The sequence below is a fragment of the Vipera berus genome (genome assembly GCF_964194415.1).
Source record: "Vipera berus genome assembly, chromosome: 11".
In the NCBI taxonomy this organism is placed as follows: Eukaryota; Metazoa; Chordata; class Lepidosauria; order Squamata; family Viperidae; genus Vipera; species Vipera berus.
In genome coordinates this window covers 7,473,408-7,497,427 of record NC_138214.1, presented here as the reverse complement: position 1 = coordinate 7,497,427, position 24,020 = coordinate 7,473,408, and the positions used below count along the sequence as shown (strand labels likewise).

Sequence of the window (24,020 nt, the reverse complement as noted above, 5' to 3'; positions counted from 1 at the left end):
GGAACATTAGGATTTTTAATGGGTTTTTTACTGTTTTTATTGTTATTGTATTTTAATTGGGCATTTGTTTAATTTCTTTTTAATTTTTATATTGTTATTTATATATGCCCTGTTAACCGCCCTGAGTCCTTCGGGAGAAGGGCGGTATAGAAATTGAATAAATAATAAATAAATAATAATAATTTAACTGGAATTTTAATCCAGAATGAATTTAAATCCTCACATCCAGATTCCAAGATGAATACTTTACACTGTTGACACTTCTATGTATTTCACACTCTTTCTTTAGCTAAAGAACTTGTCTTCAGGACAGCAAAACTGTTGCTAGGATACCACAGGGAAGTTTTACTAACCACGCTGTTCTCATCCAATTTGAATTCTGCAAATGATCTATAATATATAAAAGGGAGTTCTAGCAAAGAAGCAGATTGATACAGGCAGTCCTCGAGTTAGAGCAGCTCATTTAGTGACCATTACATCATCACCGAAACGTATGACCATTTTCACACTTATGACCGCTGCAGCATCCCCATGGTCACATGATCAAAATTCAAGTGCTTGGCAACTGACTCGTACTTATGACGGTTGCAGTGATCCCCTTTTTGTGACTTTCTGATGAACAAAGCCAATGGGGAAGCCAGATTCACTTAACAACCATGTTATTAGTTTTACTGCAGTGATTCACTTAACAGCTGTGGCAAGAAAGGTCATAAAGTGGGGCAAAATTTACTTAACAAATGCTTCACTGAGCAACAGCAATTTTGGGCTCAATTTTGGCCGTAAATCAAGGAAAGAAAATCTTCCCTCCCTCCACCCCAAAATAAAATGAAGAGGGATGAAGGATGATTGATGATGGACTATTAATGATTGGACTACCAAGGGTCCTTTTGTACAGAAGATATAAAAACGGGTGAAGCTACGAATTACGTTGTGAAAATATCAAACAGCCTCAAAACATGTACTTCGTATGGAAATATACCTTAGTCAGTGCGACTCTGTAAGAAAAACATTCCCAATATTTTCATAGCTTCTTTTTCACAAATGTTTCCTAAACACCCCAATCCTCTGTTCAAAACAGATAAGAGGAGAGGAAGAATACATTTACTTTCCTTTCAATATATGTACTAATAAAAAGCACAAGTGTGGGGTGGGGGTGGGGGGTGGAAGCAGAATTTGCTTTGCAAACTTTTTTTTAAAAAAAGTAAAGCCATATTTGTACCGTATGCTACTGGAGCCGTGTTTGAAAAGGAGGATTCAAGTTTCAGATCTGTGAAGTATCAACAAAGAGACCTAGGGGACAAATCACAATGATGATTTATCCACCAAAGTATAATCAGGTTATATAGCTTTTAAGCTACTGTTTTAATTTCAGTGAGAGAAATGTGAAAATACCATAGGAGATATTATTTACCCTAATATTTTTATGACCTTTGTTTGCCTTTTGTATTATTATAATCTATACCAGAGGTATCTAACCTTGGGTTGCTGTGGGATTTTGGGAGTTGATGTCCACAGGTCTTAAAATTGCCAAAATTAGACACCTCTGATCTATACATTCAATGTTGGTTCTGGGTGATTCATCAGAACAGTGTTCCTAAACACAGTGGCTCTATCATTAAAAATGATAAAGAAGAATACCACAACAGGCAACCATTCCTGTTTTATGGTATGTATGTGATTAAAAAAAACCAACAATAATAAGGAAATCCCTGAAGCAGTATGAAAAGTAAAATAAAGAACTCATATTTAAAGCCATCGTACATTAATCTTGTCCTTGTCTTCTGGAAATTTTATCTTGCAAAAAAAGCTTACTTAGAGAAAACCGTTTCTGGCTGTTCTGTTCACTTACTTGGGAAGGGAAAGCTAGAACAAATTTTAATACAAGACTATTTCACAACTAGTCTTGCCCAGGAAGGCATCAAGCCTCACCAGAATTTAATGAGACATTTAATCTCAGAAATAAATTAACTGACATTGTAAGATCATGCTTAATGAGGCAAGAATGCAAAAAAAAGGGGCTATGTTATAATGGTAGTATAACCTATGAAAAATAAGCATAAGACTCATCAATTGTTTGGTTTTCTGTATGATACAGACAGATAGACTTTCAAAGTTCATAATTAAGGCAGTGAGTCAGCTGACGTTGCTTCTTTTGCTTTCTTGCAGTAAAACGGATGATAGATGGAGGTGATAATTACAAGTGCAAGTGTTCCATGAACATTGCATTTCTGAGCTATGAGCTGTTCAGATCCGGAGGTTAGTACCAAATCGGATGTGGTATGCACAGCTCTTTTAAGGGCTGTAAGACAGAGAAAGTAGTCGGGATCATAATGACACTTAAGTTAAGGTCAACCGAAAATCAAACTCCAAAAGAATCCTTCTCCCATGATCTCATCTTCGCCCTGAAAATAAATCAATGTAATCTAGCTTCCCTAGAACCATCTGGACAAGACTCTACCAAAGACATCGACCCTAATTTTGGGCCTTGTAATTGGAAAATATCCAACCGGGATCAACGTGGCATCCTATACAAACTTCAGATATGAGCTGTCTGTGTAGTGAAAGATGAGAGCAATTTTGTCCTCAAATTTTAGAGAACAAGCCACATGTGTTACTGAGGGTTATATCAAGTCCTCTATCATCAGGTTCAATCTAAACGACCTCAAACAGTTGGCAAAAAGCTTTGCTAGATAATTTGGAGACAATGCAGTGAAAAAGAAGAAGGGAATAGAAACTTCTTAGGTTCCATCCTTATCAAAGAAGTGTCTTGATGATGAGGTTGAATGAATTTGAAGGGGATTACTTCCACCTGCACTTCAAATTGCTTCACTGCCCTGAGTTTACATATTAAATGCTGACCTGCTCAGGTTGTACAGTACGAGAGGGTCTATTTAGACATGATTAGAGAAAACGATCAGGTTGTATTTTTTTTTCCTCCTAGAGCCCAGTGGAATCTGGGGGAATTTCATTAGGATGTAAATGTGCCATGATCGGGAAATAAAAATAAAACCTCCATCCCCATGTTAACATCTCTGGGCATCTCTGGGCATCCCACCAGGCTCAAGGTTGACTCAGCCTTCCATCCTTCCGAGGTAGGTAAAATGAGGACCCAGATTGTTGGGGGCAATTAAGCTGACTTTGTAATAATGCTGCTTGGGGTGTGTGTGAAAGCCCTAATAAGCAGGCATATACATAGAATGAAGGCTACTGCTAAGCTTGTAAGCCGCCCTGAGTCTTCGGAGAAGGGCGGGATATAAATGGAATTAAAATAAAATAAATAAAATAAATTATACAGTAGCTATTATAAACATTTGTGTGCATGGGTAGTGTCTCCTAAAGTAGAAGTATGTCCAGCTATGGTGCTAGCCTCATACCCAAAGAAACACAACCGTGACTGTTGTGTTTCTACTGTGTACTTTGTTTATGGTGGGAAAAAGACTGAAATGAGACACCATTTTTACCTGAATACTAGGTAAAATTCTGACCTACAATTGTCAACTCAACTGCAGTCTTTATTAGGCTATGGTATCCGGCCCTAATTTCTGAACTTCTTTGCTTCTTCTCCATTCCCCATTTTTTAAATATCTGGTCTCACAAAAAACTGGAGAACTGAAAACTTTGCACACACCGTTGTATCATTAGGGACAGTCTAATTAAAAATCAGGACTATAGGTTATTCTTAACCCACACCAATATCAATCACAAATGCATTTCAGAATGGAGAAGAACTAAAATCATCAAGCCAAAGACGATAATAGGAACTAAGTGGTGTTATAAACTATTTTATTAAAAGAATTCATCACAAGAGTCAAACTTAAGAACACACACACACACACACACACACACACACACACACACACACACAAAGGTATTTCCTTTCTGGCAATGCAAAACTTTAAAACTTTATTAAGCTTTAAATTAGCTTAATAAAGTGACACAGATTAATAATCAAAAACAGGCCAGCGTCTTAATTTAACTAAGTATTGAAAGCAAGTGTCTGCTCCAAAGACATTATAGCATTTAAACCTAAATCCTGGTAGGGAAAATGTACAACTACAATTAAAGAGTGCTGGTAGTATACAAAAACAGGCTTGATATGCATTGGGAATATTTTATTGCTTTGCAGCAGGAAGTGTACATAGTATGAAATATATCCTGTAAGGAGAGCATTCTGCAATAAAAGGAGAACAGGCACAAGAACAAAGCACTAATAAAATTTCCACTGCATTACAACAGCAGAAGTGAAGGGGGAATTGCAACCATCATCTTAAGAGTGATCAAATCACCTAAGAAGCCAATCAAGTTCTTTTTGTGTCTATTAAGCTTCAGATTATCACCTGGCTGCTAAATTCAAACAACTGGTTCTTCAGGCATAGGGTGAACTCTCAAAGAGTGCACACTATTGATCTACTTGCCTGCCTATCTACTTGACCCGACTAGAGAAAGCAAAGCAAATAAAACACAGCTACTGTATTTATGGAACAGAAGCAAAATAGGAGGGGACACAGTCAGAGCAAAGATGTATTGTTCTGCTTTTCTGGAAAAGAGCCTTGGTGGAGCAGTGGGCTAATGCCTCCTTAAGTAACACCAGCTGCCTGCAATTAGTGCAGGTTCGAGTCCCACCAGGCTCAAGGTTGACTCAGCCTTCCATCCTTCCCAGGTAGGTAAAATGAGGACCCAGATTGTTGGGGGCAATTAAGCTGACTTTGTAATAATGCCGCTTGGGGTGTGTGTGAAAGCCCTAATAAGCAGGCATATACATAGAATGAAGGCTACTGCTAAGCTTGTAAGCCGCCCTGAGTCTTCGGAGAAGGGCGGGATATAAATGGAATTAAAATTAAAAAATAAATAAATAAAAAGGGCAGTTATTGGCTGCCTCTTTCAGTAGGCCAGGTTCTTACGTTCAACCACATGAGTTCACAGATGCATTCAGAATTTGTAGATTTCACAAGTTCATTTTAGGTGCTTAGTTATACCCTCCATCACTCCCAACCAGCAGAGACCATAATAGGATTTATTGGCATTGTGGACCAAACATTTGTTAAGCATAGGGGTACCCATACTTGGTCCTTAAGATAGGGATTACAAAAAACACACTATGGAAGAAAATGGAGATAGTGTGTGTATATATTCTACATTCAACTATTAGTGAAATCAATTCCAAACAATGTAGGAGCGCAGATATCTCATCCACTGTTCTCCTTATGGCTTGCAAAGGCCTAGAGAATTTAGTTGTCTAACATCTAACAAGCCAACAGTGCTTCTTGTCCAGATCAATAGCCTAAAGAGTAGGCATTTAAGAAGGGCTATGTTTTTGGCAACTCAAAATGAGAGAATACGTATGCTTATAAGCTTTGTAAAAAATTATTTTAAATTGTACTATTTTTCTTTTTTCTTTTTCTCTGTGGCAGTTACAAATAAAGAAGTGGTTTGTTAAACGCTATATTAAAATGAGACGTTTAGCTGACTCCTCTTCTCAAAAGGGAGCATTAAGAGCAAAATGTTGATAATCCAAATAATCAAAGGTGGTTGTTTTTTTTTTTTTTTTGAATGGTAGCCTTTATATTGTAGTATGGAATTTGAGGTCATCCTCAACCCTGACAATTTTCTGGAAATTTATTAAACACGAGCTCCTCCCGAAAGTGTTTAGAAAGTCACAAGTTGAGATCATTAGATTATTAAGTATTGTTTCATGTTCAGAGGCCATAGTGACTACAATGTGTGGAAAACTCACACATTTAACTATAAATGGCCATGTATAAATGAGTCTATCGAGCAGATCAACACAGGAAGAAGAGAATAATAGGAACAAAATAATTTCTCATTTTGGCTTTGTATCCACTTCAATTATGGAACTGGAGAACAATGAGAAGCTAGAGATAGTTATTCCCTTGCCTGTTTTTACCACTACCACCAGTTGGATGGCTGTACATGTGTAAATGCTAATCATTTACACATTTGTTTAAAAGAAATACATTCATTTACAAATTTAGTCCTTTCGCATTTTCATCAACATTGAACTTTTAAAATAGAGGTGACGCATGAACAACTTGGCATGAAAGGATGAAGACATGAAACTTCCACCATTAGCTCTTTATCAGCAAAGGACGCAGTAAGCTTTGAAATAATATTTTATACATTTAAACTGATCTTGTGCACTGTTGGCCTACAATCTTTTTCTCTCGTTCATACCTGCCAGGATAAACAATCCCTTGATAAATCAGAAGCAAACTTTCTACAGGATAGCTAATGGCACCAAACTGGCATGAATCTTTCTTTGATGGATGACAACACTTGAGTGTTCCGTGTACTGAAGGATGAATGTGGGGATGAAGACCAAACATTTTACGTTGCATTCAAGTCTTCTGCCATAAACTACATACTTTCCAGAATACCTGATTTCCAATGAAAGATTATTTCCAGTTCGGCTGGCGCTAATGTCTTCCCTGTCAAATGTTTAAAATGAACTTTCCAGAACAAGCCTGGAGCAACTGGCTGCTCTAATGATAATCACAGGCTGTTCAATCCAATTTTGCCAGACTGGTGGGAAATACAACACGCAGCACTAAATTCCGTAGCTGTAGCATTTTAATCCCAGGATGTTAATTAGCAGCTACTTTAGACAATGCAGCAAACAGCAGTCACCTGACTGTCAATCTCATCACATTAACCCTGTGGCTTGCTTAGCATATGAAAATGGAAAGCCAACGGTTTATTAATCAGGAGATGTGAATGGAGCGCTATTGGAAACTTTTTAAAAGGTGATAGACATAATCACTATAGCACAGCTGTCTTCCTGTACACACACACAGACACACACACAGACACAAACACACGATAGCTTTGAGGCTGAAAAAGATGCAAAAGTGTTTTGGAATTTCAACGTATAATTTTTGCATCTCTGAAAAACAAGGCAATGAAAAGGTCTTAGACATATGAATCAGAACTAGTATGGCATATATGGTAGAAATATGGTTTTGGTAGATATATTTATATATCTGCTCTTGGTTTTTAACAGCTTTTATTGAAATTACTCCCAAGTGTTAAGTTTATCCCAAATGCATTTTATACTCCAGCAATTCACCCTTCTCCTGCCAAGTGGGGTGAATTATGTTTTGTAGAGGTATATGAAGTTTGAATGGGGGTTCAGTATGAAGAGGCCTGGGTCCAATTTCTTCTTTCAACTTAATGGAGGCATCAATCATAGATAGGTGTCCAAAACGTGTGTGTATGTGTGTTCTAGAAATGCAAAAATGGAATTTCCAACTTATACTCACTTCGCATAAAGAGATCAAAGCAGTCAAAGGAGATCAAATCAGTCAATCCTAAAGAAAATCGACCGTGACTATCCTTTCAAAGGACAGATGCTGAAGCTCAAATATTTTGGCTACCTAATGAGAAAAGACTCATTGGAAATGACCCAGATGTTGGAAAAGGCAAAAGGAGAAGGGAACAGCAGAGGATGAGATGGTTAGTCACTGTCACTGACCTAGTGGGCATGAGTTTGGAGAGACTCAGGAAAACAGTGGAGGACGGAGGATCCTGGCATGCTATGGTCCATGAGGTCACAATGAGTCAACATGACTTAGCGACTGAATGAGTCACTTCGTAGAGGTTTTGTGAGGGTTAAAAAGGATGGAAAAAGCCAATACTGTACTTCATGCAAAACAGAATTAAAACTTCTTCATCTCCAGAGATATTAGTCTATTTTTTCATAAAGTTTTTCCCCTACAGTTTAAATTCTATATTTTATTGCCTCAGTATGATGAATAAAATAAATGATTTAAATTTAAAATATGGGGAGAATCCCAAAACTGAAATATTTAATAATGAGAAAAGGACACTCACTGGTTTTTGCCAAGTTTCTGCCAGGCACCATGGATGGTATCATAGGCAGTATGACACGACATGAATCATTGATTCAATGTCTTTATCTGATCGTAAACTCATATGATGATTATTATTAATATTATATGGGAAAGTAATATCTTTGCTTATAATTTCCAAAACAGGTAGTGTACCTATTCAAACAAGGTTTTCTTGAAAGACATATATATATACAATGGTGCCCCGTAATGATTCATCTTTGCTTCAAGCATGAAATAAACTGCAGGACTCTCTATGCTTAATCTTGGTTGATAGTTCATTAAAATATAAAAAGGAGTATCTGAATGCCTTTTTTTCCTCTGTAATCACAGTTTGCATAGCACAGTAATGTGGCTCTTCTCCTATGTTCTCTAAAAGGCAGAAGGTGACAAGCAATTAGACATTAACACAAGTGATATGAAACCAATTTATTAACACCTGAACTTCAGTATTTCTGAATTAGAAGAAGAGGAAGGTCAAGTAAGCACACATAAAGGGCACTTCACGCTAAAAGTGAGAGACTAAGTAATAAGCCGCATTATCTAACTCGCAAAGTGACTTTTTAAACATCTTCAAGCAAAATGGAATTCACAGTTCACAAATGTGTTAATATGCTGCTTTGCAACAGAATCATCAGTGGAAACATTTATCTTATCCTACATTTAGAGAATTTTTTTTTTGAAGGGGGTGATTTAGGAGAGAAATATTATTAATCAACAAAGTAATAGTCTTGCTCAACAAACTTCCCAATTTCAAGTTTTCTTTTGCTGTATGTGTTATTCATGCATGGACATTTTTCTTCTAATTTCAGTCTGTCTCCAGAACCTCTAAGGGACGTTACCTCTTTTAATGATATTTAGATTTTTAAAAAAGTACTTTATTGGACGAAAGAAGTATAAAAATACGAGGACATATTCAGGACAGCAATAATATTTTGGATGAATTTCAGGGTGCCTGATTATTCTCCAATGTACTTACAGTCATCTTAAAATTAGCAGGGATTTGAAATAACTCTCCATCTATATGATATAATTATGACTTTGCTATAATGGTTGAACACTGTTTAAAGGTCACCTAGGTTGTATGTTTATAGGTTCCATTAAAATAGCCTCAATAATTGTTTCCCTATTTGTAAGCAGTCTTTGAGGTCATTCCAACATATTACAATAGTTTTATTCTAGAGATTACCAAAATTGAGATGATTAAGATTTACCATAGGGGGCTGTAATTAACCCCATAAGTATAAGGGGTGCAATTAAGTGTAATGAATAAAACTGAAATTAATAAACAAACACAGTTAATACATTATGAAACTCCTGTAAATCCTCCTTTCGCTGCCTCCCACAGCATCCCAATTCATTCACACTGTTAAATTAAAAAAAAAAAAAGCTAGAAGACAGTAATCAAAACCAGGAGATATTTCTGCATTTCAGGGGCAAATAAAAAGCAAAAAAAAACACACACTGGATAAAAAACGCAGACAATATGTCAAGCAGTGAGAATAGAAAATAACTTATTTCACTACTGAACAGCCTCCCGACAAAATTAAGAGACAGGAAATACAATGCAAAGTCTTTGTTGTGTTCGTGAAGATTTAGCAGCATAACAAGATACAAGTGGGGGGGAAGGAAAAAAAAAGGGGGGGGAAGGCATGAGAGGCAAGTTGGTTTTAACAGTTTTAATATGAAATTCTCAGAAATGCTGATCAATCATCTCTCGAGTCAAAACAGGATGCCACGTCCATGAAGAACGTGTACAGAGATTTGAACATGTTCCACAAGATACCATATGGCATGACTCAAGAGAAAGACTCTTGACAAGTTTCATTGGAAGAATATTCTTATCTGAAAATTATTTGAGGAATCTTTGGGATAATTTCACTTGCATCCCACTCTCCATGCTCATTCTGTGCATGCTCATTCTGTGCAGGTCTTTTGAACGTGGCTATGGCGTGGTCTAGTTTGCTTGTTTATTTGTTTATTTTTAAGAACTGGAATTTAATGAGACTGAGAAAGTGGAGTCCTTTGTGGATCCCGTATTTTCAAGAATTTCACAAAATCCCACCTATTCCACAAAATCCAATAGAGTGGACTTGCTTTAGGTGCCTTCTGTGAAATGAGGTCATCTGGTAGAACCCAGAAGATCTGTCTTCTCTGTTGAGATGCCTATCCTATGATGGGTACTGGGGCAGGGTGTGGAATAAGCCAGGGCTCTCCAACCCCCAGTCCATGGACCAGTACCAGGCCACAACATGGCAGCAACCGGGCCGCACAAACAAGCAAAGCCCCATCTGCGGGATGCAGGCAGCACACAAAACCACGCCCCCTCTGGTCCATGGAAAAACCTGTCTCCATGTAAGTGGTCCCTGGTACCCAAAAGGTTGGGGACCTCTGGAATAAGCAACCTTGTAGCAGTTTGAGAATAGGTATAGAGCAGTGGTTTCTCCTCCATTGTGTTTTGTATTATGTTGTTTTTATTCTTGCTAGCTACTCTTGTTATTGACGTTCTTTGGTTCAACCTGTTTTTGCTGTTCAGAATCGCAACGGCAAGTTGAGCAAATCTCTGAAATAAATAAATAACATACACCTTGCCATGTAATTAAATCAAAGAGCAAAACGTATCATAAAAGATAAAGCAATTGCTTGATCATTCAAAAAGAGAATGAAATAATAGGCATTTGCTTAAATAGGCCTATCCAATCCAAATATATCCAAGTTTAGTTCAACCTTATAATTCATTTGTTTTGCTGAACAGCCTTAGCGAAACAGGCTGCTATAGCTTATTCACCAAGCACAGAATAATAGTAATAATAATAATAAAATCCTAGTTTTGTGTGAACTCAGGCACAGAGTTAACTCTGCTTCTGAAAAATGTATAAGAATGAAAAGGAAGCCAAAACAGTCCTTTTGTTCATAGCTATAAATAATCCTACTCATCAAAACCCTGACCATCACCTGCTTTCTTTCTCCCAAAGCAGAAGAACATGGAATGATGGTCTTAAGTTAGAGAAAGGAAGATTTCAGTTAAACATCAGAAGGAATTCAACAGAACCACCAATGACAAAGGAAGCAGCAAGGTTGTCTCCATGGATGAAGAGGTTGGGCAGCTGACAGGTAGAGAGATGCTTTAATTTGGATTCTTGCACAGTGTACAAAGCCTTCCTAACACAACCCTTCCAAACTATAAATGTATGATTTCCAAACTAATTTGGGGGGGGACTATATTAAGTTTGCACTCTATAAAAGAAAGAAAGCTTCATTCTCTAGATCAGAGGTCCCCAACCTTTTAGGCACCAAGGACCAGTTCCGTGGAGAGAGGTTTTTCCGCGGATCGGAGGGAGCTTGGTTTTGTGTGCTGCCTGCATCCCGTGGATGGGGCTTTGCTTGTTTGTGTGGCCCGGTTGCTGGCATGCCGTGGCCTGGTTCTGGTCCGTGGCCCAGGGGTTGGGGACCCCTGCTCTAGATGGATTTCATGTTCTTAATATTGAATTCCAGATGAGCTTTTTTCCTACACTTTTGAAGACATTGTAAATGTTTTACTTTTATTCCTTTTTTGTTTCTCAAGGTTAGCCTTGTTTAAAGGTTGCCTTTTATGCATATAGCTTATTTTGTAATAAGTTTGCAGCTTTTGAATCGGAGGTCAAAATCAAATTACTTTTTTAGAAATTAAACTGCTGTACACTAACTGAGTCAGATCAAAATGATTTGGGTACTTTCTCTGTGTGGGCACCGTTTTATTTTTCCAAATCTAAGCATACATTTAGATTGAATTTTGCCTGATTCTATGCCCCACGTGCAGAGTTCTTGGCAACCGAAATTTAGAATTAAATGCATAGTGGTTTTAAGTAATACTTTTGGCTCCCGTGGTGTGATTTATTCCCAGAGCTGCCAAGTTGGCTAAGAAATTAAAACGAAACACACAGAATGTTTATGTGAAATCTATATTGTTCTATAGTCTTCGAGAGCAAGCCAAATCATGGAGGGAAGGAGAAAATGAACATTAGTTAAAGAGAACCCCATTCTAATAATAAGTTCTCAAATTAATTTTGTAACACTAACTGACAACGGTATGTGGAGTAATGAAAGCTAAACTTGCAACTTTTGAGTAGTAGCTATACAGGAAGTCCTCAGCTGATGGCTACAATTAAGGGGCAAATTTCTGTGAGCCATTTGTTGAGTGAGTTTTGCCCCACTTTGCGACTTTTCTTGCCACAGTTATTAAGTGAAATCATGGCAGATGTTAAGTTAGTAACACGGTTGTTGAGCGAATCTGGCTTCCTCACTGACTTTGCTTGTCAGATGTTCACAGATGGGAATCACATGACTCCGGGACACGTCAACTGTCATAAATATGAGTGAATGGCCAAGCATTTGAATTTTGATCACGTGATCATGGGGATGCTGCAATGGTCATAAGGGTGAAAAATAGTCATGAGTCCCTTTTTCGTTGCCATAGTAACTTCAAATGGCCACTAAATGAACAGTTGTAAGTTGGGGACTAACTGTACAAAGAAAAAAAGCTTGGGGAAAAAAAAGAATGGAACTTACAAGTGTATTTTGGGTTTATTTGTTATGTTTTTAGTCCAGAATAGTGTAATCTAGCCATTGTATTCTATAGCTTGTTTGGTCTTTAAATCAAATCTGTTTATCACACAGTGGGTTGTTGTTGTTTTTTTTTTAAAAAAAAAACCTCTTAAAGTACAGACAGATGTACTTTAAGGCATACAAATGCTCTGAATTTAGTTTTTACTGAAATTTTGTCCGGACTATATTTCTGCCCTTGCAAGCGAGTCTTGTTGTATGAAATAAATTGTATGATTATGTTTTCCTCTAAGACATCTGTGAAATTTGAGAAAATTTGAAATAGTCACCTCTTACTCTATATTCACATTAATTACTTCTTCAGAAATCATGGGTTTGGGTCATAACACATAGTTAAGTCTGCTTCAAAGCCTCTACAATTCTGTTCCCTTAGTTCACCAACCCAATGTATTTTATCTAGGTTAAGCTATAAAGCCCCTCTGCTTTGCTACAGAAAGTCTTAAAATGAGGATGTGTTTTGTTTCTGTAGTACTAATGAAATGTTCATGAAAGAAATTTTGTTTTATATTTCTGAGTTGTTTTATTTTGCATTTTCAAGAGGATTACGAAAGGACCATCTTTCCTAAATCAAGAGAAATAATGAGAGGCCCAGTGCATTCTGATTAGGAAGCTTTTTAAAAGGAATCTGCATTAGAACTAACAATGTAAAACTAAAGAGGATAATATTGTTTCACAACATTTTAATTAGCACTTCAGGAGTTGCATGTTCTCTCTCCTCCTCAAATGTCAAAGTTCTTCCTCTTTCATTACTCATTAATGCAACAGAGGAAAAACAGAGCACTCAAGTTCAAAAAGTCTTAGTTTAACAGAAGCGCTGTACATATACAGATAGATGGATAGATGGATAGATAGAAAGATAGATACAGATACATAGACATAGAGATAGTTATGTACCAGGCATCTTTTCAATGCAAAGCATGAAAACTCCGGATGAACAGAAATCACTGTAACAAGACAATAATTCCTGAATGTTCCAGGTTGACTGTTTAAACATGAATGAAATTCAGATTGTTTTCATCTGATGAGTGCTTTGCAAGAATCGTAAACTAGAGGAGTATTTGCTTTCAGTTTATCACTCCCTCTGTAATGTGTTAAGTCAGACAATTTACTTGGGTTGAATTATATACAGTGCTTTTTTTTTGTAAAAGAAAAAGGTGCCGGAACTCACACATGTCATACAACCCGCCTTGCCTACCCTACAAGGTTCCATCCAAAAAAGGTGCCGGAACTCCGTTCTGAGCATTTTATGAGGAAAAAAAAAGCCCTAATTATATATATTGCAGAACGGTGGAAATTTGTTTGGACTATTTTCAGTATCACAAGGTCTCAGGGTGTCCCTGCTGTTAAACAAACAAACAAACAAAACCTTGCTCCGGATATTTTATTTACAATAGAATCCACAAAAGATAACTGGCAAAGACGGGCTCCTCTCGAGAATCCAAAAGAGAGAATACAAACTGAGAATACCAGAAATATCAGAAGAACTGAGTTGGAAGGGACCTTGGCGGTCTTCTAGACCAAGGGTGTCAAACTCAATTTCATTGAGGGCCGCATCAGCATTGCGGTTGCCCTCAGGGGGCCGGGTGGGTGTGGCCTGGGTGGGCGTGGCCTACTGGGTGGGCGTGGCTAGAGTGCATATGGCCTACTGGGTGGGCGTGGCCAGCTCTACATCGTTCGCATCAAGGGTGCCTATGGGGGCCTGGGCAGGAGTGGGACAGATCTGAGGGTCTCTGGCAGAAGTAGGTTCTCTGGGCCAGGGCCAAGGCAGCTGGGGCCATTCCCTCACTGTTTCCAGGATGGCTTCGGGGGCCGCATGAAACCACTTCGCGGGCCGGATCCGGCCCCCGGGCCTTGTGTTTGACATGTCTGACCTAGACTAACACCCTGCTCAAGCAGAAAACCCTATACCATTTCAGACAAATGCCTGTTCAATCTCTTCTTGAAAACTTCCCATGTTGGAACACCTACAACTTCTGGAAGCAAGTCCAGAGAACACTGATTAATTGTTCTCACTGTCAGGAAATTTCTCTTTAGTTCTAGGTTAGTTCTCTCCTTGATTAGTTTTCATCCATTGTTTCTTGCTATCATGTCACCCCTATTCCTTCCTATCATTAAACGAGACATACCTGATAGTAGAGCAGAGATGTAGGGCTGACTGACTTTGACAAACGGAGGGGAGGGGAGAGAACATTTTTTTTAAATAATTGAAACAATGTGTACATAAGTAAGAGCCTTGGTGGAGCAGTGGGCTAATGCCTCCTTAAGTAACACCAGCTGCCTGCAATTAGTGCAGGTTCGAGTCCCACCAGGCTCAAGGTTGACTCAGCCTTCCATCCTTCCAAGGTAGGTAAAATGAGGACCCAGATTGTTGGGGGCAATTAAGCTGACTTTGTAATAATGCCGCTGGGGGGCGAAAGCCCTAATAATAAGCAGGCATATACATAGAATGAAGGCTATTGCCTAAGCACATTGATTTGTGCTTCTTAGATTGTAAGCCGCTCTAAGTCTTCGGAGAAGGGTGGGATATAAATGGGATTAAATTATTATTATTATTATTATTATTATTATTATTATTATTATTATTATTATTATTATTATTATTATTATTTTCTCTCATGTAGAAGTATCAATATGAATTGAGAAATAAAAAGCCCAATTATGAAATCTGGCTTATGAGCTCTTTACCATGATTTCTTTTGTATGTATTGCCCATCCTTTCTCAGCAACACAATTAAAGCTAATCAGCTTTAAATTATCTACAACAGAGCATCCTTTTTAGTCAGTCAATACTAATAGCTCAAAAGCTGAGGCTGATCAGTTTTGTGCTGGCAATAAGGGACCCCCAAATGTCCTTTCACACTTGCCCTGTGAATTTCTACACATCATTTTCTACTGATTAAAAGTTCTTTTCCTGAACATTTTGCATTTGAATATACTAATTAGCTCCCTCCACCCCTCGCTTCACAATAATTGTGGATGTTAATGTGTATTGAGCAATTGAGTATTGACCTGTCTCATGGTTTTTATCCTCTTTCCTTTAGGGTATAAAAAAGCAAAAGAATATACATTTTATCAACACATCCTACTTAAATATGAAAATCATTAGGAAAAAAAACCCCAACAAGTTCTCTCATGATGTTTCTCCCATTTTAAACTATGATGATGTTGATTGCAACCAATTGCGCAATTCCACAAGCACATAGCAATTACTGTTTAGTAAACAGATCCTCTTTTTCATCCCTGCAAAAGTGTGACATCCAGTATTCTGATTTCCCCTGTGCAAGCCACTAAAATGATTCCTTATGATTTCATTACAGTGATGTCTGCTTAGGCTAGGTGTATATTAATCAATTTTTGTGCAACTACATGTGGAATAATTCTATCGTTTCATTTTTTTTTCCCCAGCATGGCTGCATTGGTAAGCCTTGAGCATTTTTTAAAAACCATCATTAGACTAACTCTAACACTTCCCACTGTCTTCGTGAATATCTTAGGACCCATCATTTCCATCAAAAAAAAAAAGCTTAAAGAAAAAAAACTTCTCAACACATACTTCCCAGAGGTAGGTATTTTAGTTTTACAGTGTAATCTAAAGAATTCTGTGGCATCTAGAAGAGATCAAGATGTATTATGGCTAAAGCTTTTATGAATATCAGGATTGTGATACAGTTCTGTTAGCGGGAATGATGTATCTGTCAACCAAAGAGAGAACATTGTCTCTTGTGATAATTCATTTGCAGAATGCTCCTTCCAAGGAGATTCACCTTTATCTTTTCAAGCAGGTATCATAATATTCCTTGGATTTTTTAAAAAAAAAACAAAAAATATTTTAAGTCTAGAGCTTAATTTTCTATTCTTTAGGCTATTATTGATTCTGCTTTTATTTAGTGCTTGTAATATTTGTCTTTGTGTTATGTATTTGATTTTATTTGTTGTGGCTTATATACTGCTCTGATCCAACAGCTCGCTGAATGACTTACATTTCTCTTTCGTGACAAAAAGGTAAAAACATTATATAAAGAAACAAAAATGCATAATGATAGTAATAATAATAGCACCTAAATAAGAAAATAGAGGTACTTGGAGGATAGAGGTAATTTATCTTAGATTTTTCATGGATACCCAATTGGTCATAAAAATAACTGGCATGTGTCCTTACGATGTTGTACTTTAAATGAGGTATATAGTACCAAAATTAAAGCAAACACCTTATGCCATCCAAATTCATGGGTTCTGTCTGCCTGAACATCTCCATTTTATAATATTCAATAAAAAATAAAGCTTATTTTGAGACAAGGTCAGCTCTGTGATTATATGGGCACATCTACATACTACCGTATTTGTTTTTTTGGCAAAAACACAGAAATGGCATACTCTAGATTGGGATATTCTAGAGTCCCACAGATCTTATCTTACTTAGCTTTTTGTCATCTGCTGCTACATCTAGCCAAGGGCACTAATGGGAATCCTTTGAAAACTATGATATTTTTTTAAAAAAGGCTAATCTGAAGACAAGGGTTTCCATACAATCCATACTATGGATTGTTAAATGTGAATGCCAACTATTATCTAGAGTACTTAAGCCTTGAGTTGCAGTTGCAAAGCGTGCAAGAATTTCCATTGCTTATTAAGTATGGTCTTGGGAAATGTTAATTGTTTGTTTGTTTGTTTATGAGTTTCTTGAGTAGATCCAAATATTTCATGGATGGATGGATGGATGAACAATAAGAAGAAAACTTAAGCAACTCAACTTGAAATATATTCAAAATCTTAAAGGAAACAGGATTTTAGATTCCTAAGTCTTTCCCGCTTTTTCTGGTGCAGTGGTTTTAATTAAACTTTACCAATCCTTCGAGCTGACCTTTTAACACTTCAGAGGTTTTCAGTGAAAGTGCCAAAGCTACGTAGTAAAGTGGTGACACTTGTATGTGTGTAGGTGTTGTCTTAAAAATAGCTTACGTGTTTTATCTACTGTATTATATTAAAGTTCATCTTTGATCACTCGGCAAAATGTATTTCATGCCTGAACTCTGCTATAATTTACACCTGGATAGTAAAACATCTCGTTATGAGAACATTTTCTCTAATACTGACCCACTACAATTCAGATCCAAAACTTTACTGAAGAATAATTAGCATAAGCACCACGGTGAACATTCATAAAAGCTATGTAAAGTTCTGCAATAGGGAATCGACCATCTGTTTCTAATTACATAAGTGATGGCAAACACTGTTAAATTCATTATATTTAATTGATAAGACCCACATTTAACCTAATCTGAATTTAATTTAGCAACCACCTTTATATTTTATCCATGTGTGCCTATAGACTTCATGGCCAAAATCTTCCGATCTCAGGAGTTTGGGCTAGTAGAGTTATAGACAACATTGTCAAGGTCTATTCTGTAGCTTTGTTCCTTTGGGATCATATGAAGATAAGATTAATTTATGTAGACTAAATATCTATTATGTATTTTTTGCATTTTGCAAAGCCTTTTTCCCCCAAAATGTGGAATGATTGGACAGGTTTTTAATTTCTTTTATTCCCCCCTGCCCCCAAGTGAGACATGTCTGTAATTTTGCTAAAGCTCTGATTTTCACCATTCAATCAGATGAGAAAAACAGAATATTTTAATTGCACATAAATATTAATTCTTAAAAATTGATTGAGGACCCCCAAATAGCTTAGCTTACATGGGTCATATCCATCAATATTTACTGGTCTAATGTCTATGGAGATTCTCAGTCATCCAGATCACGGATGTCCCAAAAGTGCTTTTTCAAAATCTAACTGGATTTTCTTTGTTTTGTTTGTAGACGTTTTAATTCTCACCCAGAACTGAAGAAGCTTCTTGAATGAGAAGCGAAATGTGTTCAAGCAAAACAAAGAAAGTTCAGTTGCATTTTGAAAAATTACTTTTGGGACATTTACTGGTTTCAAAAGTAAAACTAAGAAATTATTTATTTGACTTTGCAGACCTCTGAAAGGATCTTGAGGACCCCCAGTGCCCCAGGCCACACTTCGAGAACTACCTATAGGAAAAGTATTGTATCTTATTACTTAATACTTAATTAAGTATTGTATCCTATTATTAATTCCATAGTAAAGCAAATTATTTGGTTTCTCCTAATCAATAAACAGCTAGAAAAGAACTATCCATTAGCATTACCCATCATTACAGTTTTCACAGTCCCACAAGGTAAAAATTCAAGGTTCAAAAGACTTTCCACAAGTTAGCAGATCAAAATTACTCCGCGTTTTATCTTTTGAGTTACCTTTGCTTGCACTTTCTACATGTTCAAGTTCATCAGGGAATTTTAAGATGTCTTGATATTTCTCTTCACAAATATCAGCCAGGAAATGCAACAGGGTTGTTTTTTGATCAGATGATTTTGTGTCTCTAATCTGCAAAAATGGAAGAAATAAAAAAGGGGTGAAACATGATTTATTAGGACTCTACTTCAAGAAAGCTTTTTCAACATATGTTCTTGGATTTGCTTGCAAAGATAAATTAATTGCATTTCTAAGTTAACACCAATACGAAATGTGGGTTAAAATATTATTTTTAAAGAACCCTTATGTTAGATGTTGTTTAAAAAAAACAGGCAGTTTTTAGCAGTTTATAATCTTACTTTTAATGTTCTTAGTTCTACATGTTCTTTGCTCGCTCTGTGAGATTAAGAGGTACTCCAATGGAAAAAAAAATAACTTTTTTTTGTTTTATATGGCTTTCTCCTGAAATGCTGTCTAACTATATGTGGAGTGTCTTAAATCTCCCATCATTCAAATATATGACTGTGGACGATTCTAGAGCTATATAAGCATATGTGTGTACACACACACACACACACACTAAAATTACTAGGCTTTGTTGTTTGTTTTAGTTGAGCAACAACATGGTTCGCCAAACATAATACAGATTTATAATGTTACGCCAATATTCATTTCTTAACAACCAACTAGAATCTGCCATTTTATGAACTTCAGAATAAAGAAATTATGGCTTTCTTCTCTCTGACTTAAAACATGCTAATGGATTCCCACCTGGTCTTTTTTCAATTCAAAAGATGCCCAGTTTTATGTCTCTCTTTGGTTTTCAATCTTTTAATTGTTCTTCTTTGTCGACTTATCATTCTAGCTAAATCCTTCTTAAAATGTGGTACCCAGAATTGGTCACAACATCCAAGATGCAACCTGATCAACTCAACAAAAAGGAACATTACATTTTGATTTGGAAACTGTCCTCCTATTTATGCAGCCTGAAATTGTGTTTGTCTTTTTTTTGAAACCAGATGTTCCACTTTAATTTCTGATTACATATTTTTTTTCATATATGCTGTTCTCAAACCAAGTACCTCCTGCACAAATCTCAGTTTGTTTGCATTAAAAGTTTCTATTCTATTCTTGCTAGGCACTATTTGTAAGGACCATTCATACGGTTGCAACACAGAAAATTTATTCAAGCCTATACAAAAGAATCTGGTTAACTAAAGTTTAACACTAAATTGGTGTCAGATAAGGGTGGCTAAGTAGGGATGTGATGGCTCAGTGGGTTAGGACGCTGAGCTTGTCGATCAGAAGGTCGGCAATTTGGTGGGTCGAATCCCAAGTGCCGCATATCAGAGTGAGCGCCTGTTACTCGTCCCAGCTTCTGCCAACCTAGCAGTTTGAAAGCACGTAAAAATGCAAGTAGAAAAATAGGGACCACTATGGTGGGAAGGTAACAGCACTCCGTGCGCGTTTGGCGTCTAGTCATGCCGGCCACGTGACCACGGAGACGTCCTCGGACAATCGCTGGCTCTTCGGCTTTGAAACGGAGATGAGCACCGGCCCCTAGAGTTGGAAACGACTAGCACGCATGTGCGGGGGAACCTTTACCTTTACCTTTACCTTTTAAGGGTTTGTAGAATTCAGGAGGGGAGGACTTGGAGTGTTTGTGAGAACATAATGATTCTAAGATGATAACACACTTAGCTCCACCTGTCAGCTCTGTCTGCTTTTTCTTATTTTACCTACCCTACCCCACCCTACCTTGTTCTATTCTATTCTATTCTATTCTATTCTATTCTATTCTATTCTATTCTATTCTATTCTATTCTATTCTATTCTATTCTATTCTATTCTATTCTATTCTATTCTATTCTATGTAATCTACCAAGGTCATCTTTTTTCTTTGCCCAACTCTGTGTGCATTGTTAAATAAGCATTTAAGCACTCCCCATACCTCTTCAAACCATTAATAAAAAAGCTGAAGAGTACTAGTCCTAGGGCTGAACCTTACTGCACTCTATTCAACACTTCATTTCAGGTTGATGAGAATTTGCTATAAATATTATATGACTTTTGTTTTAAATGAGATGTGAATCCACTTAATAGACACGACAACCAACCCAAATTTAACTTACTAATCAGAATGTCTGCCACATTTCTCATTGTTCGAATGGCAACAATTGTGAAAATGCTAAACAACCTCCAGTCAATTTATAGATGCAAAAACTTTGAAAGCTACCACAACGATGTGGTACTCTCCTGACTACTAATGAGGCTGTGGGTTTATTCAAATACTTTTTTTCCTGAACCATAGTTGTATAAATATTAACAGTTCAATGAATCAACAATCATGAATGCTTCAGTGCATATATCAAAACTACTACTTCTGTCTGCCAGCCTTGATGCAGTCCATGAATTCTAATGGAAGTCTTTTTTTTTTATTTAAGCAAAATTAAGTCCTGCAATTCTCTGCCAAGGGTTGTTTACAAATTGCTGGTTTCTTCAATAATTCCACAGGCTGCAATATAACATCCAGAGAGATAATGCATTTTTAAGGATTTGCAATCAACATAAAGATATTAGTTTTGCAGATAGGACTCAAGACACATTTAATGCATAGCTTCCAAAATGTCTTTCTTTCTACATCCGCCGCCGAAAAAATGCTCTTTCCCGGTGATTCAGGACCAAAACTGCCCAGGGCTAGATATGCACAAATCAACAGCACCCTGGTTGATTATTTCAAGACGGCCCTTGTGACAGGTGATTGGGGAGCTTTTGCCGCAGTCCGCTCAATTAAAAAGGGTAAGAATACCATATGTTGCTTCTAGGAGACAGCTTCCAATGAGGAATGGTGAGATTAAACTCTTCGTGAACAAAACTAATCTCTTAACTTTTTTTCTTCTTTCAAACTTACATGTGTACATACATAGTTATTATGTCCCTCCCATTCAAGGCATAACCTCACTTCCAGGTGGGCTCAAATGCTTCTTCAAAACCAGCAACCTGAGTTGAAACTCTAATTACAGTAATTCAGCAACAGACCAGTCATGGATTGCAAAGCCAGCATTGGAAATGGGCTTTTACTTAATGTTACAGATCACCCTGTCCAGTCATGTTTGACTCTAGGGGTTGATGCTCTTTGGATAGCCAAGAGAGCCAGCATTTCCAAAGACATTTCTGTGGACATGCGCCATCATGACTATATGCCGAGGCACACAGGACGCTGTTACCTTCCCACAGTGGTGGTACCTATTTATCTACTCACATTTGCATATTTTCGAACTGCTAGGTGAGTAGGAGTGTCACGCGATACTCAGATCTCGAACCCGGGCTGTCGGCTTTTCAGCTGACAATCTCATTCTCTTTGACGGTTGAGCCAACGCGCGCCCCCCCCTTTGTAAAAAATAAGGCAATAACACAAAAAGCAAGCCTCTTCATGACACAGTAAAATCTACTCTACCAGAAAGATCTTTATTTCAGGATTTTATGTTTTCACTTCTCCTTGCCAGTCATAACTACAACCTGTATTTATGATTTACAACCCACAGACGATTTCCAACCGTATATTAGTAGCATAATGTTTTTTTAGTTGACATTTAGATTCAGCTGCACATCTTTTTTTATCATAGTGATTATGAACTGTGACTTTTTAATTGCCCTTATTACAAGTTATATTTGATAAATAAACCGATGTGAATATACAATACAAGAACAGATTAGCCTTAAAATAATATAGCTATCTTTCCAAAAAGAAGATGTTTTCTCATCTCATTTTCCCCCGACAACTGTGATCTTGGCTGGCCTCATTAACACATCTAGAGTAGCAGTGGATAAAAGTAGAAGCTTAACCACACACTCAGATACAGATATATTTTAGCTGTTATTTATTAATGATGTTCTCATAGAATTATCAATTTTTAACTTTATGAGGACAATATTTTTTTAAAAAAACCTGCAAGAACATACATGCTGTATTTCAGTAAATTATTTTTTAATCAAATGGTGAAATATGTAAACAGGTTATCTTAAATATCCTCAATTTTCAAGGTTATTCTGAGACAAGGATATTATTTCTTATTCCCTCTCAGTTTAACAAAACTATTAAAGGACTAATTATCCAGCAGAATGTATAGTTGGACCAAAAAAAAAAGATGCATCTATTTAGCTACTTCATACATCTGAAATCTTACAGAAATTAGTCTTTAAAGATTTCATATCCAGGAAGGGAGGCACTTATCAATATAATAAAAAAGGCAAAATTAAAGACAAACTTCCTAATTTGTTAATAAGAAACAAGTGTCTGATGTTGAGGGTACATCCACGTTATAAATTTATTTCTTGATTAAAGTGATGCTCGTTATGGATTAACGTTGACACAAATTTAGTTTCTCTTTAATACTTAGTGATTGAAGAACAGAGAGACAAACTACAAAAGCTGGAACTTGATCCTTGGGCCAAACCCATTAGCTTGACGGTCTCATTCAAATCCACACAAATGCATATTGTACATTTTCTAAAGACTTAGTTGTAATTGAGATTACTGATAGCAGCACCACAGCAAATACATTTAAGATAGTCTATTGACATTGTGATAGTTATCTTCTTGGAAGTCCGGCACACTAAATTTAGAAAAATGCACCCAGTAATTCACACAGTATTAATTATGGACAGGAGGTCCCATAAATCAGGTTAATCCATGCTTGAATCATCTCCGTGTTCGAGTGTAAAAAAGATTTAAATAGTAACTTTTTCATAACATGCTCTTTCAAATGATGCTACAATCTGCTGCTTCCCAACCGTCTCCCCCAAGCAGGTCTGCCGCTGTTGCTATACATTTTCAGTTTGCATTAAAGCTATTATTTATTGTGTTGCAGCCACTAAGGAAGATGTTATTGCCTTCCCAATTCAACTGGATAATGGTCAGTGAAATTAAGCTGTCCTTTGGATTAAACCTTACATTTTCATTTCCCCAGATTGAGTTCAAAGGACTTATCACTGCTCTCTCTTTTCCCCCCTTTCTTCACACGCTCATGCAAACATGTCTGGGATTTACATAAAGATAGATAGATAGATAGATAGATAGATAGATAGATAGATAGATAGATAGATAGATAGATAGATAGATAGATAGATAGATAGATAGATGATAGATTAGATAGATAGATAGATTAGATGATAGATAGATAGATAGATAGATAGATAGATAGATAGATAGATAGATGATATAGATGATAGATAGATAGATAGATGATAGATAGATAGATAGATAGATGATATAGATG

The 24,020-nt window shown here is 36.8% G+C and overlaps 1 protein-coding gene across 13 annotated transcripts in view; it reads right to left on the bottom strand.

Annotated features, from left to right (window-relative positions):
- Positions 1 to 24,020, bottom strand: part of DIAPH2 (diaphanous related formin 2) — a 261,529-nt gene that overhangs the window by 125,877 nt on the left and 111,632 nt on the right. For 11 of the 13 annotated variants that reach the window (XM_081336767.1, XM_081336764.1, XM_081336762.1 and 8 more), the window contains one exon: positions 18,744 to 18,873. In XM_081336767.1, the coding sequence (XP_081192893.1) occupies positions 18,744 to 18,873 (130 nt within the window). Of the gene's footprint in view, positions 1 to 1,010; positions 1,066 to 1,219; positions 1,291 to 9,538; positions 10,429 to 18,743; positions 18,874 to 24,020 lie in introns of those variants that run through there. The other 2 variants (XM_081336761.1, XM_081336760.1) reach the window with 2 other exon arrangements.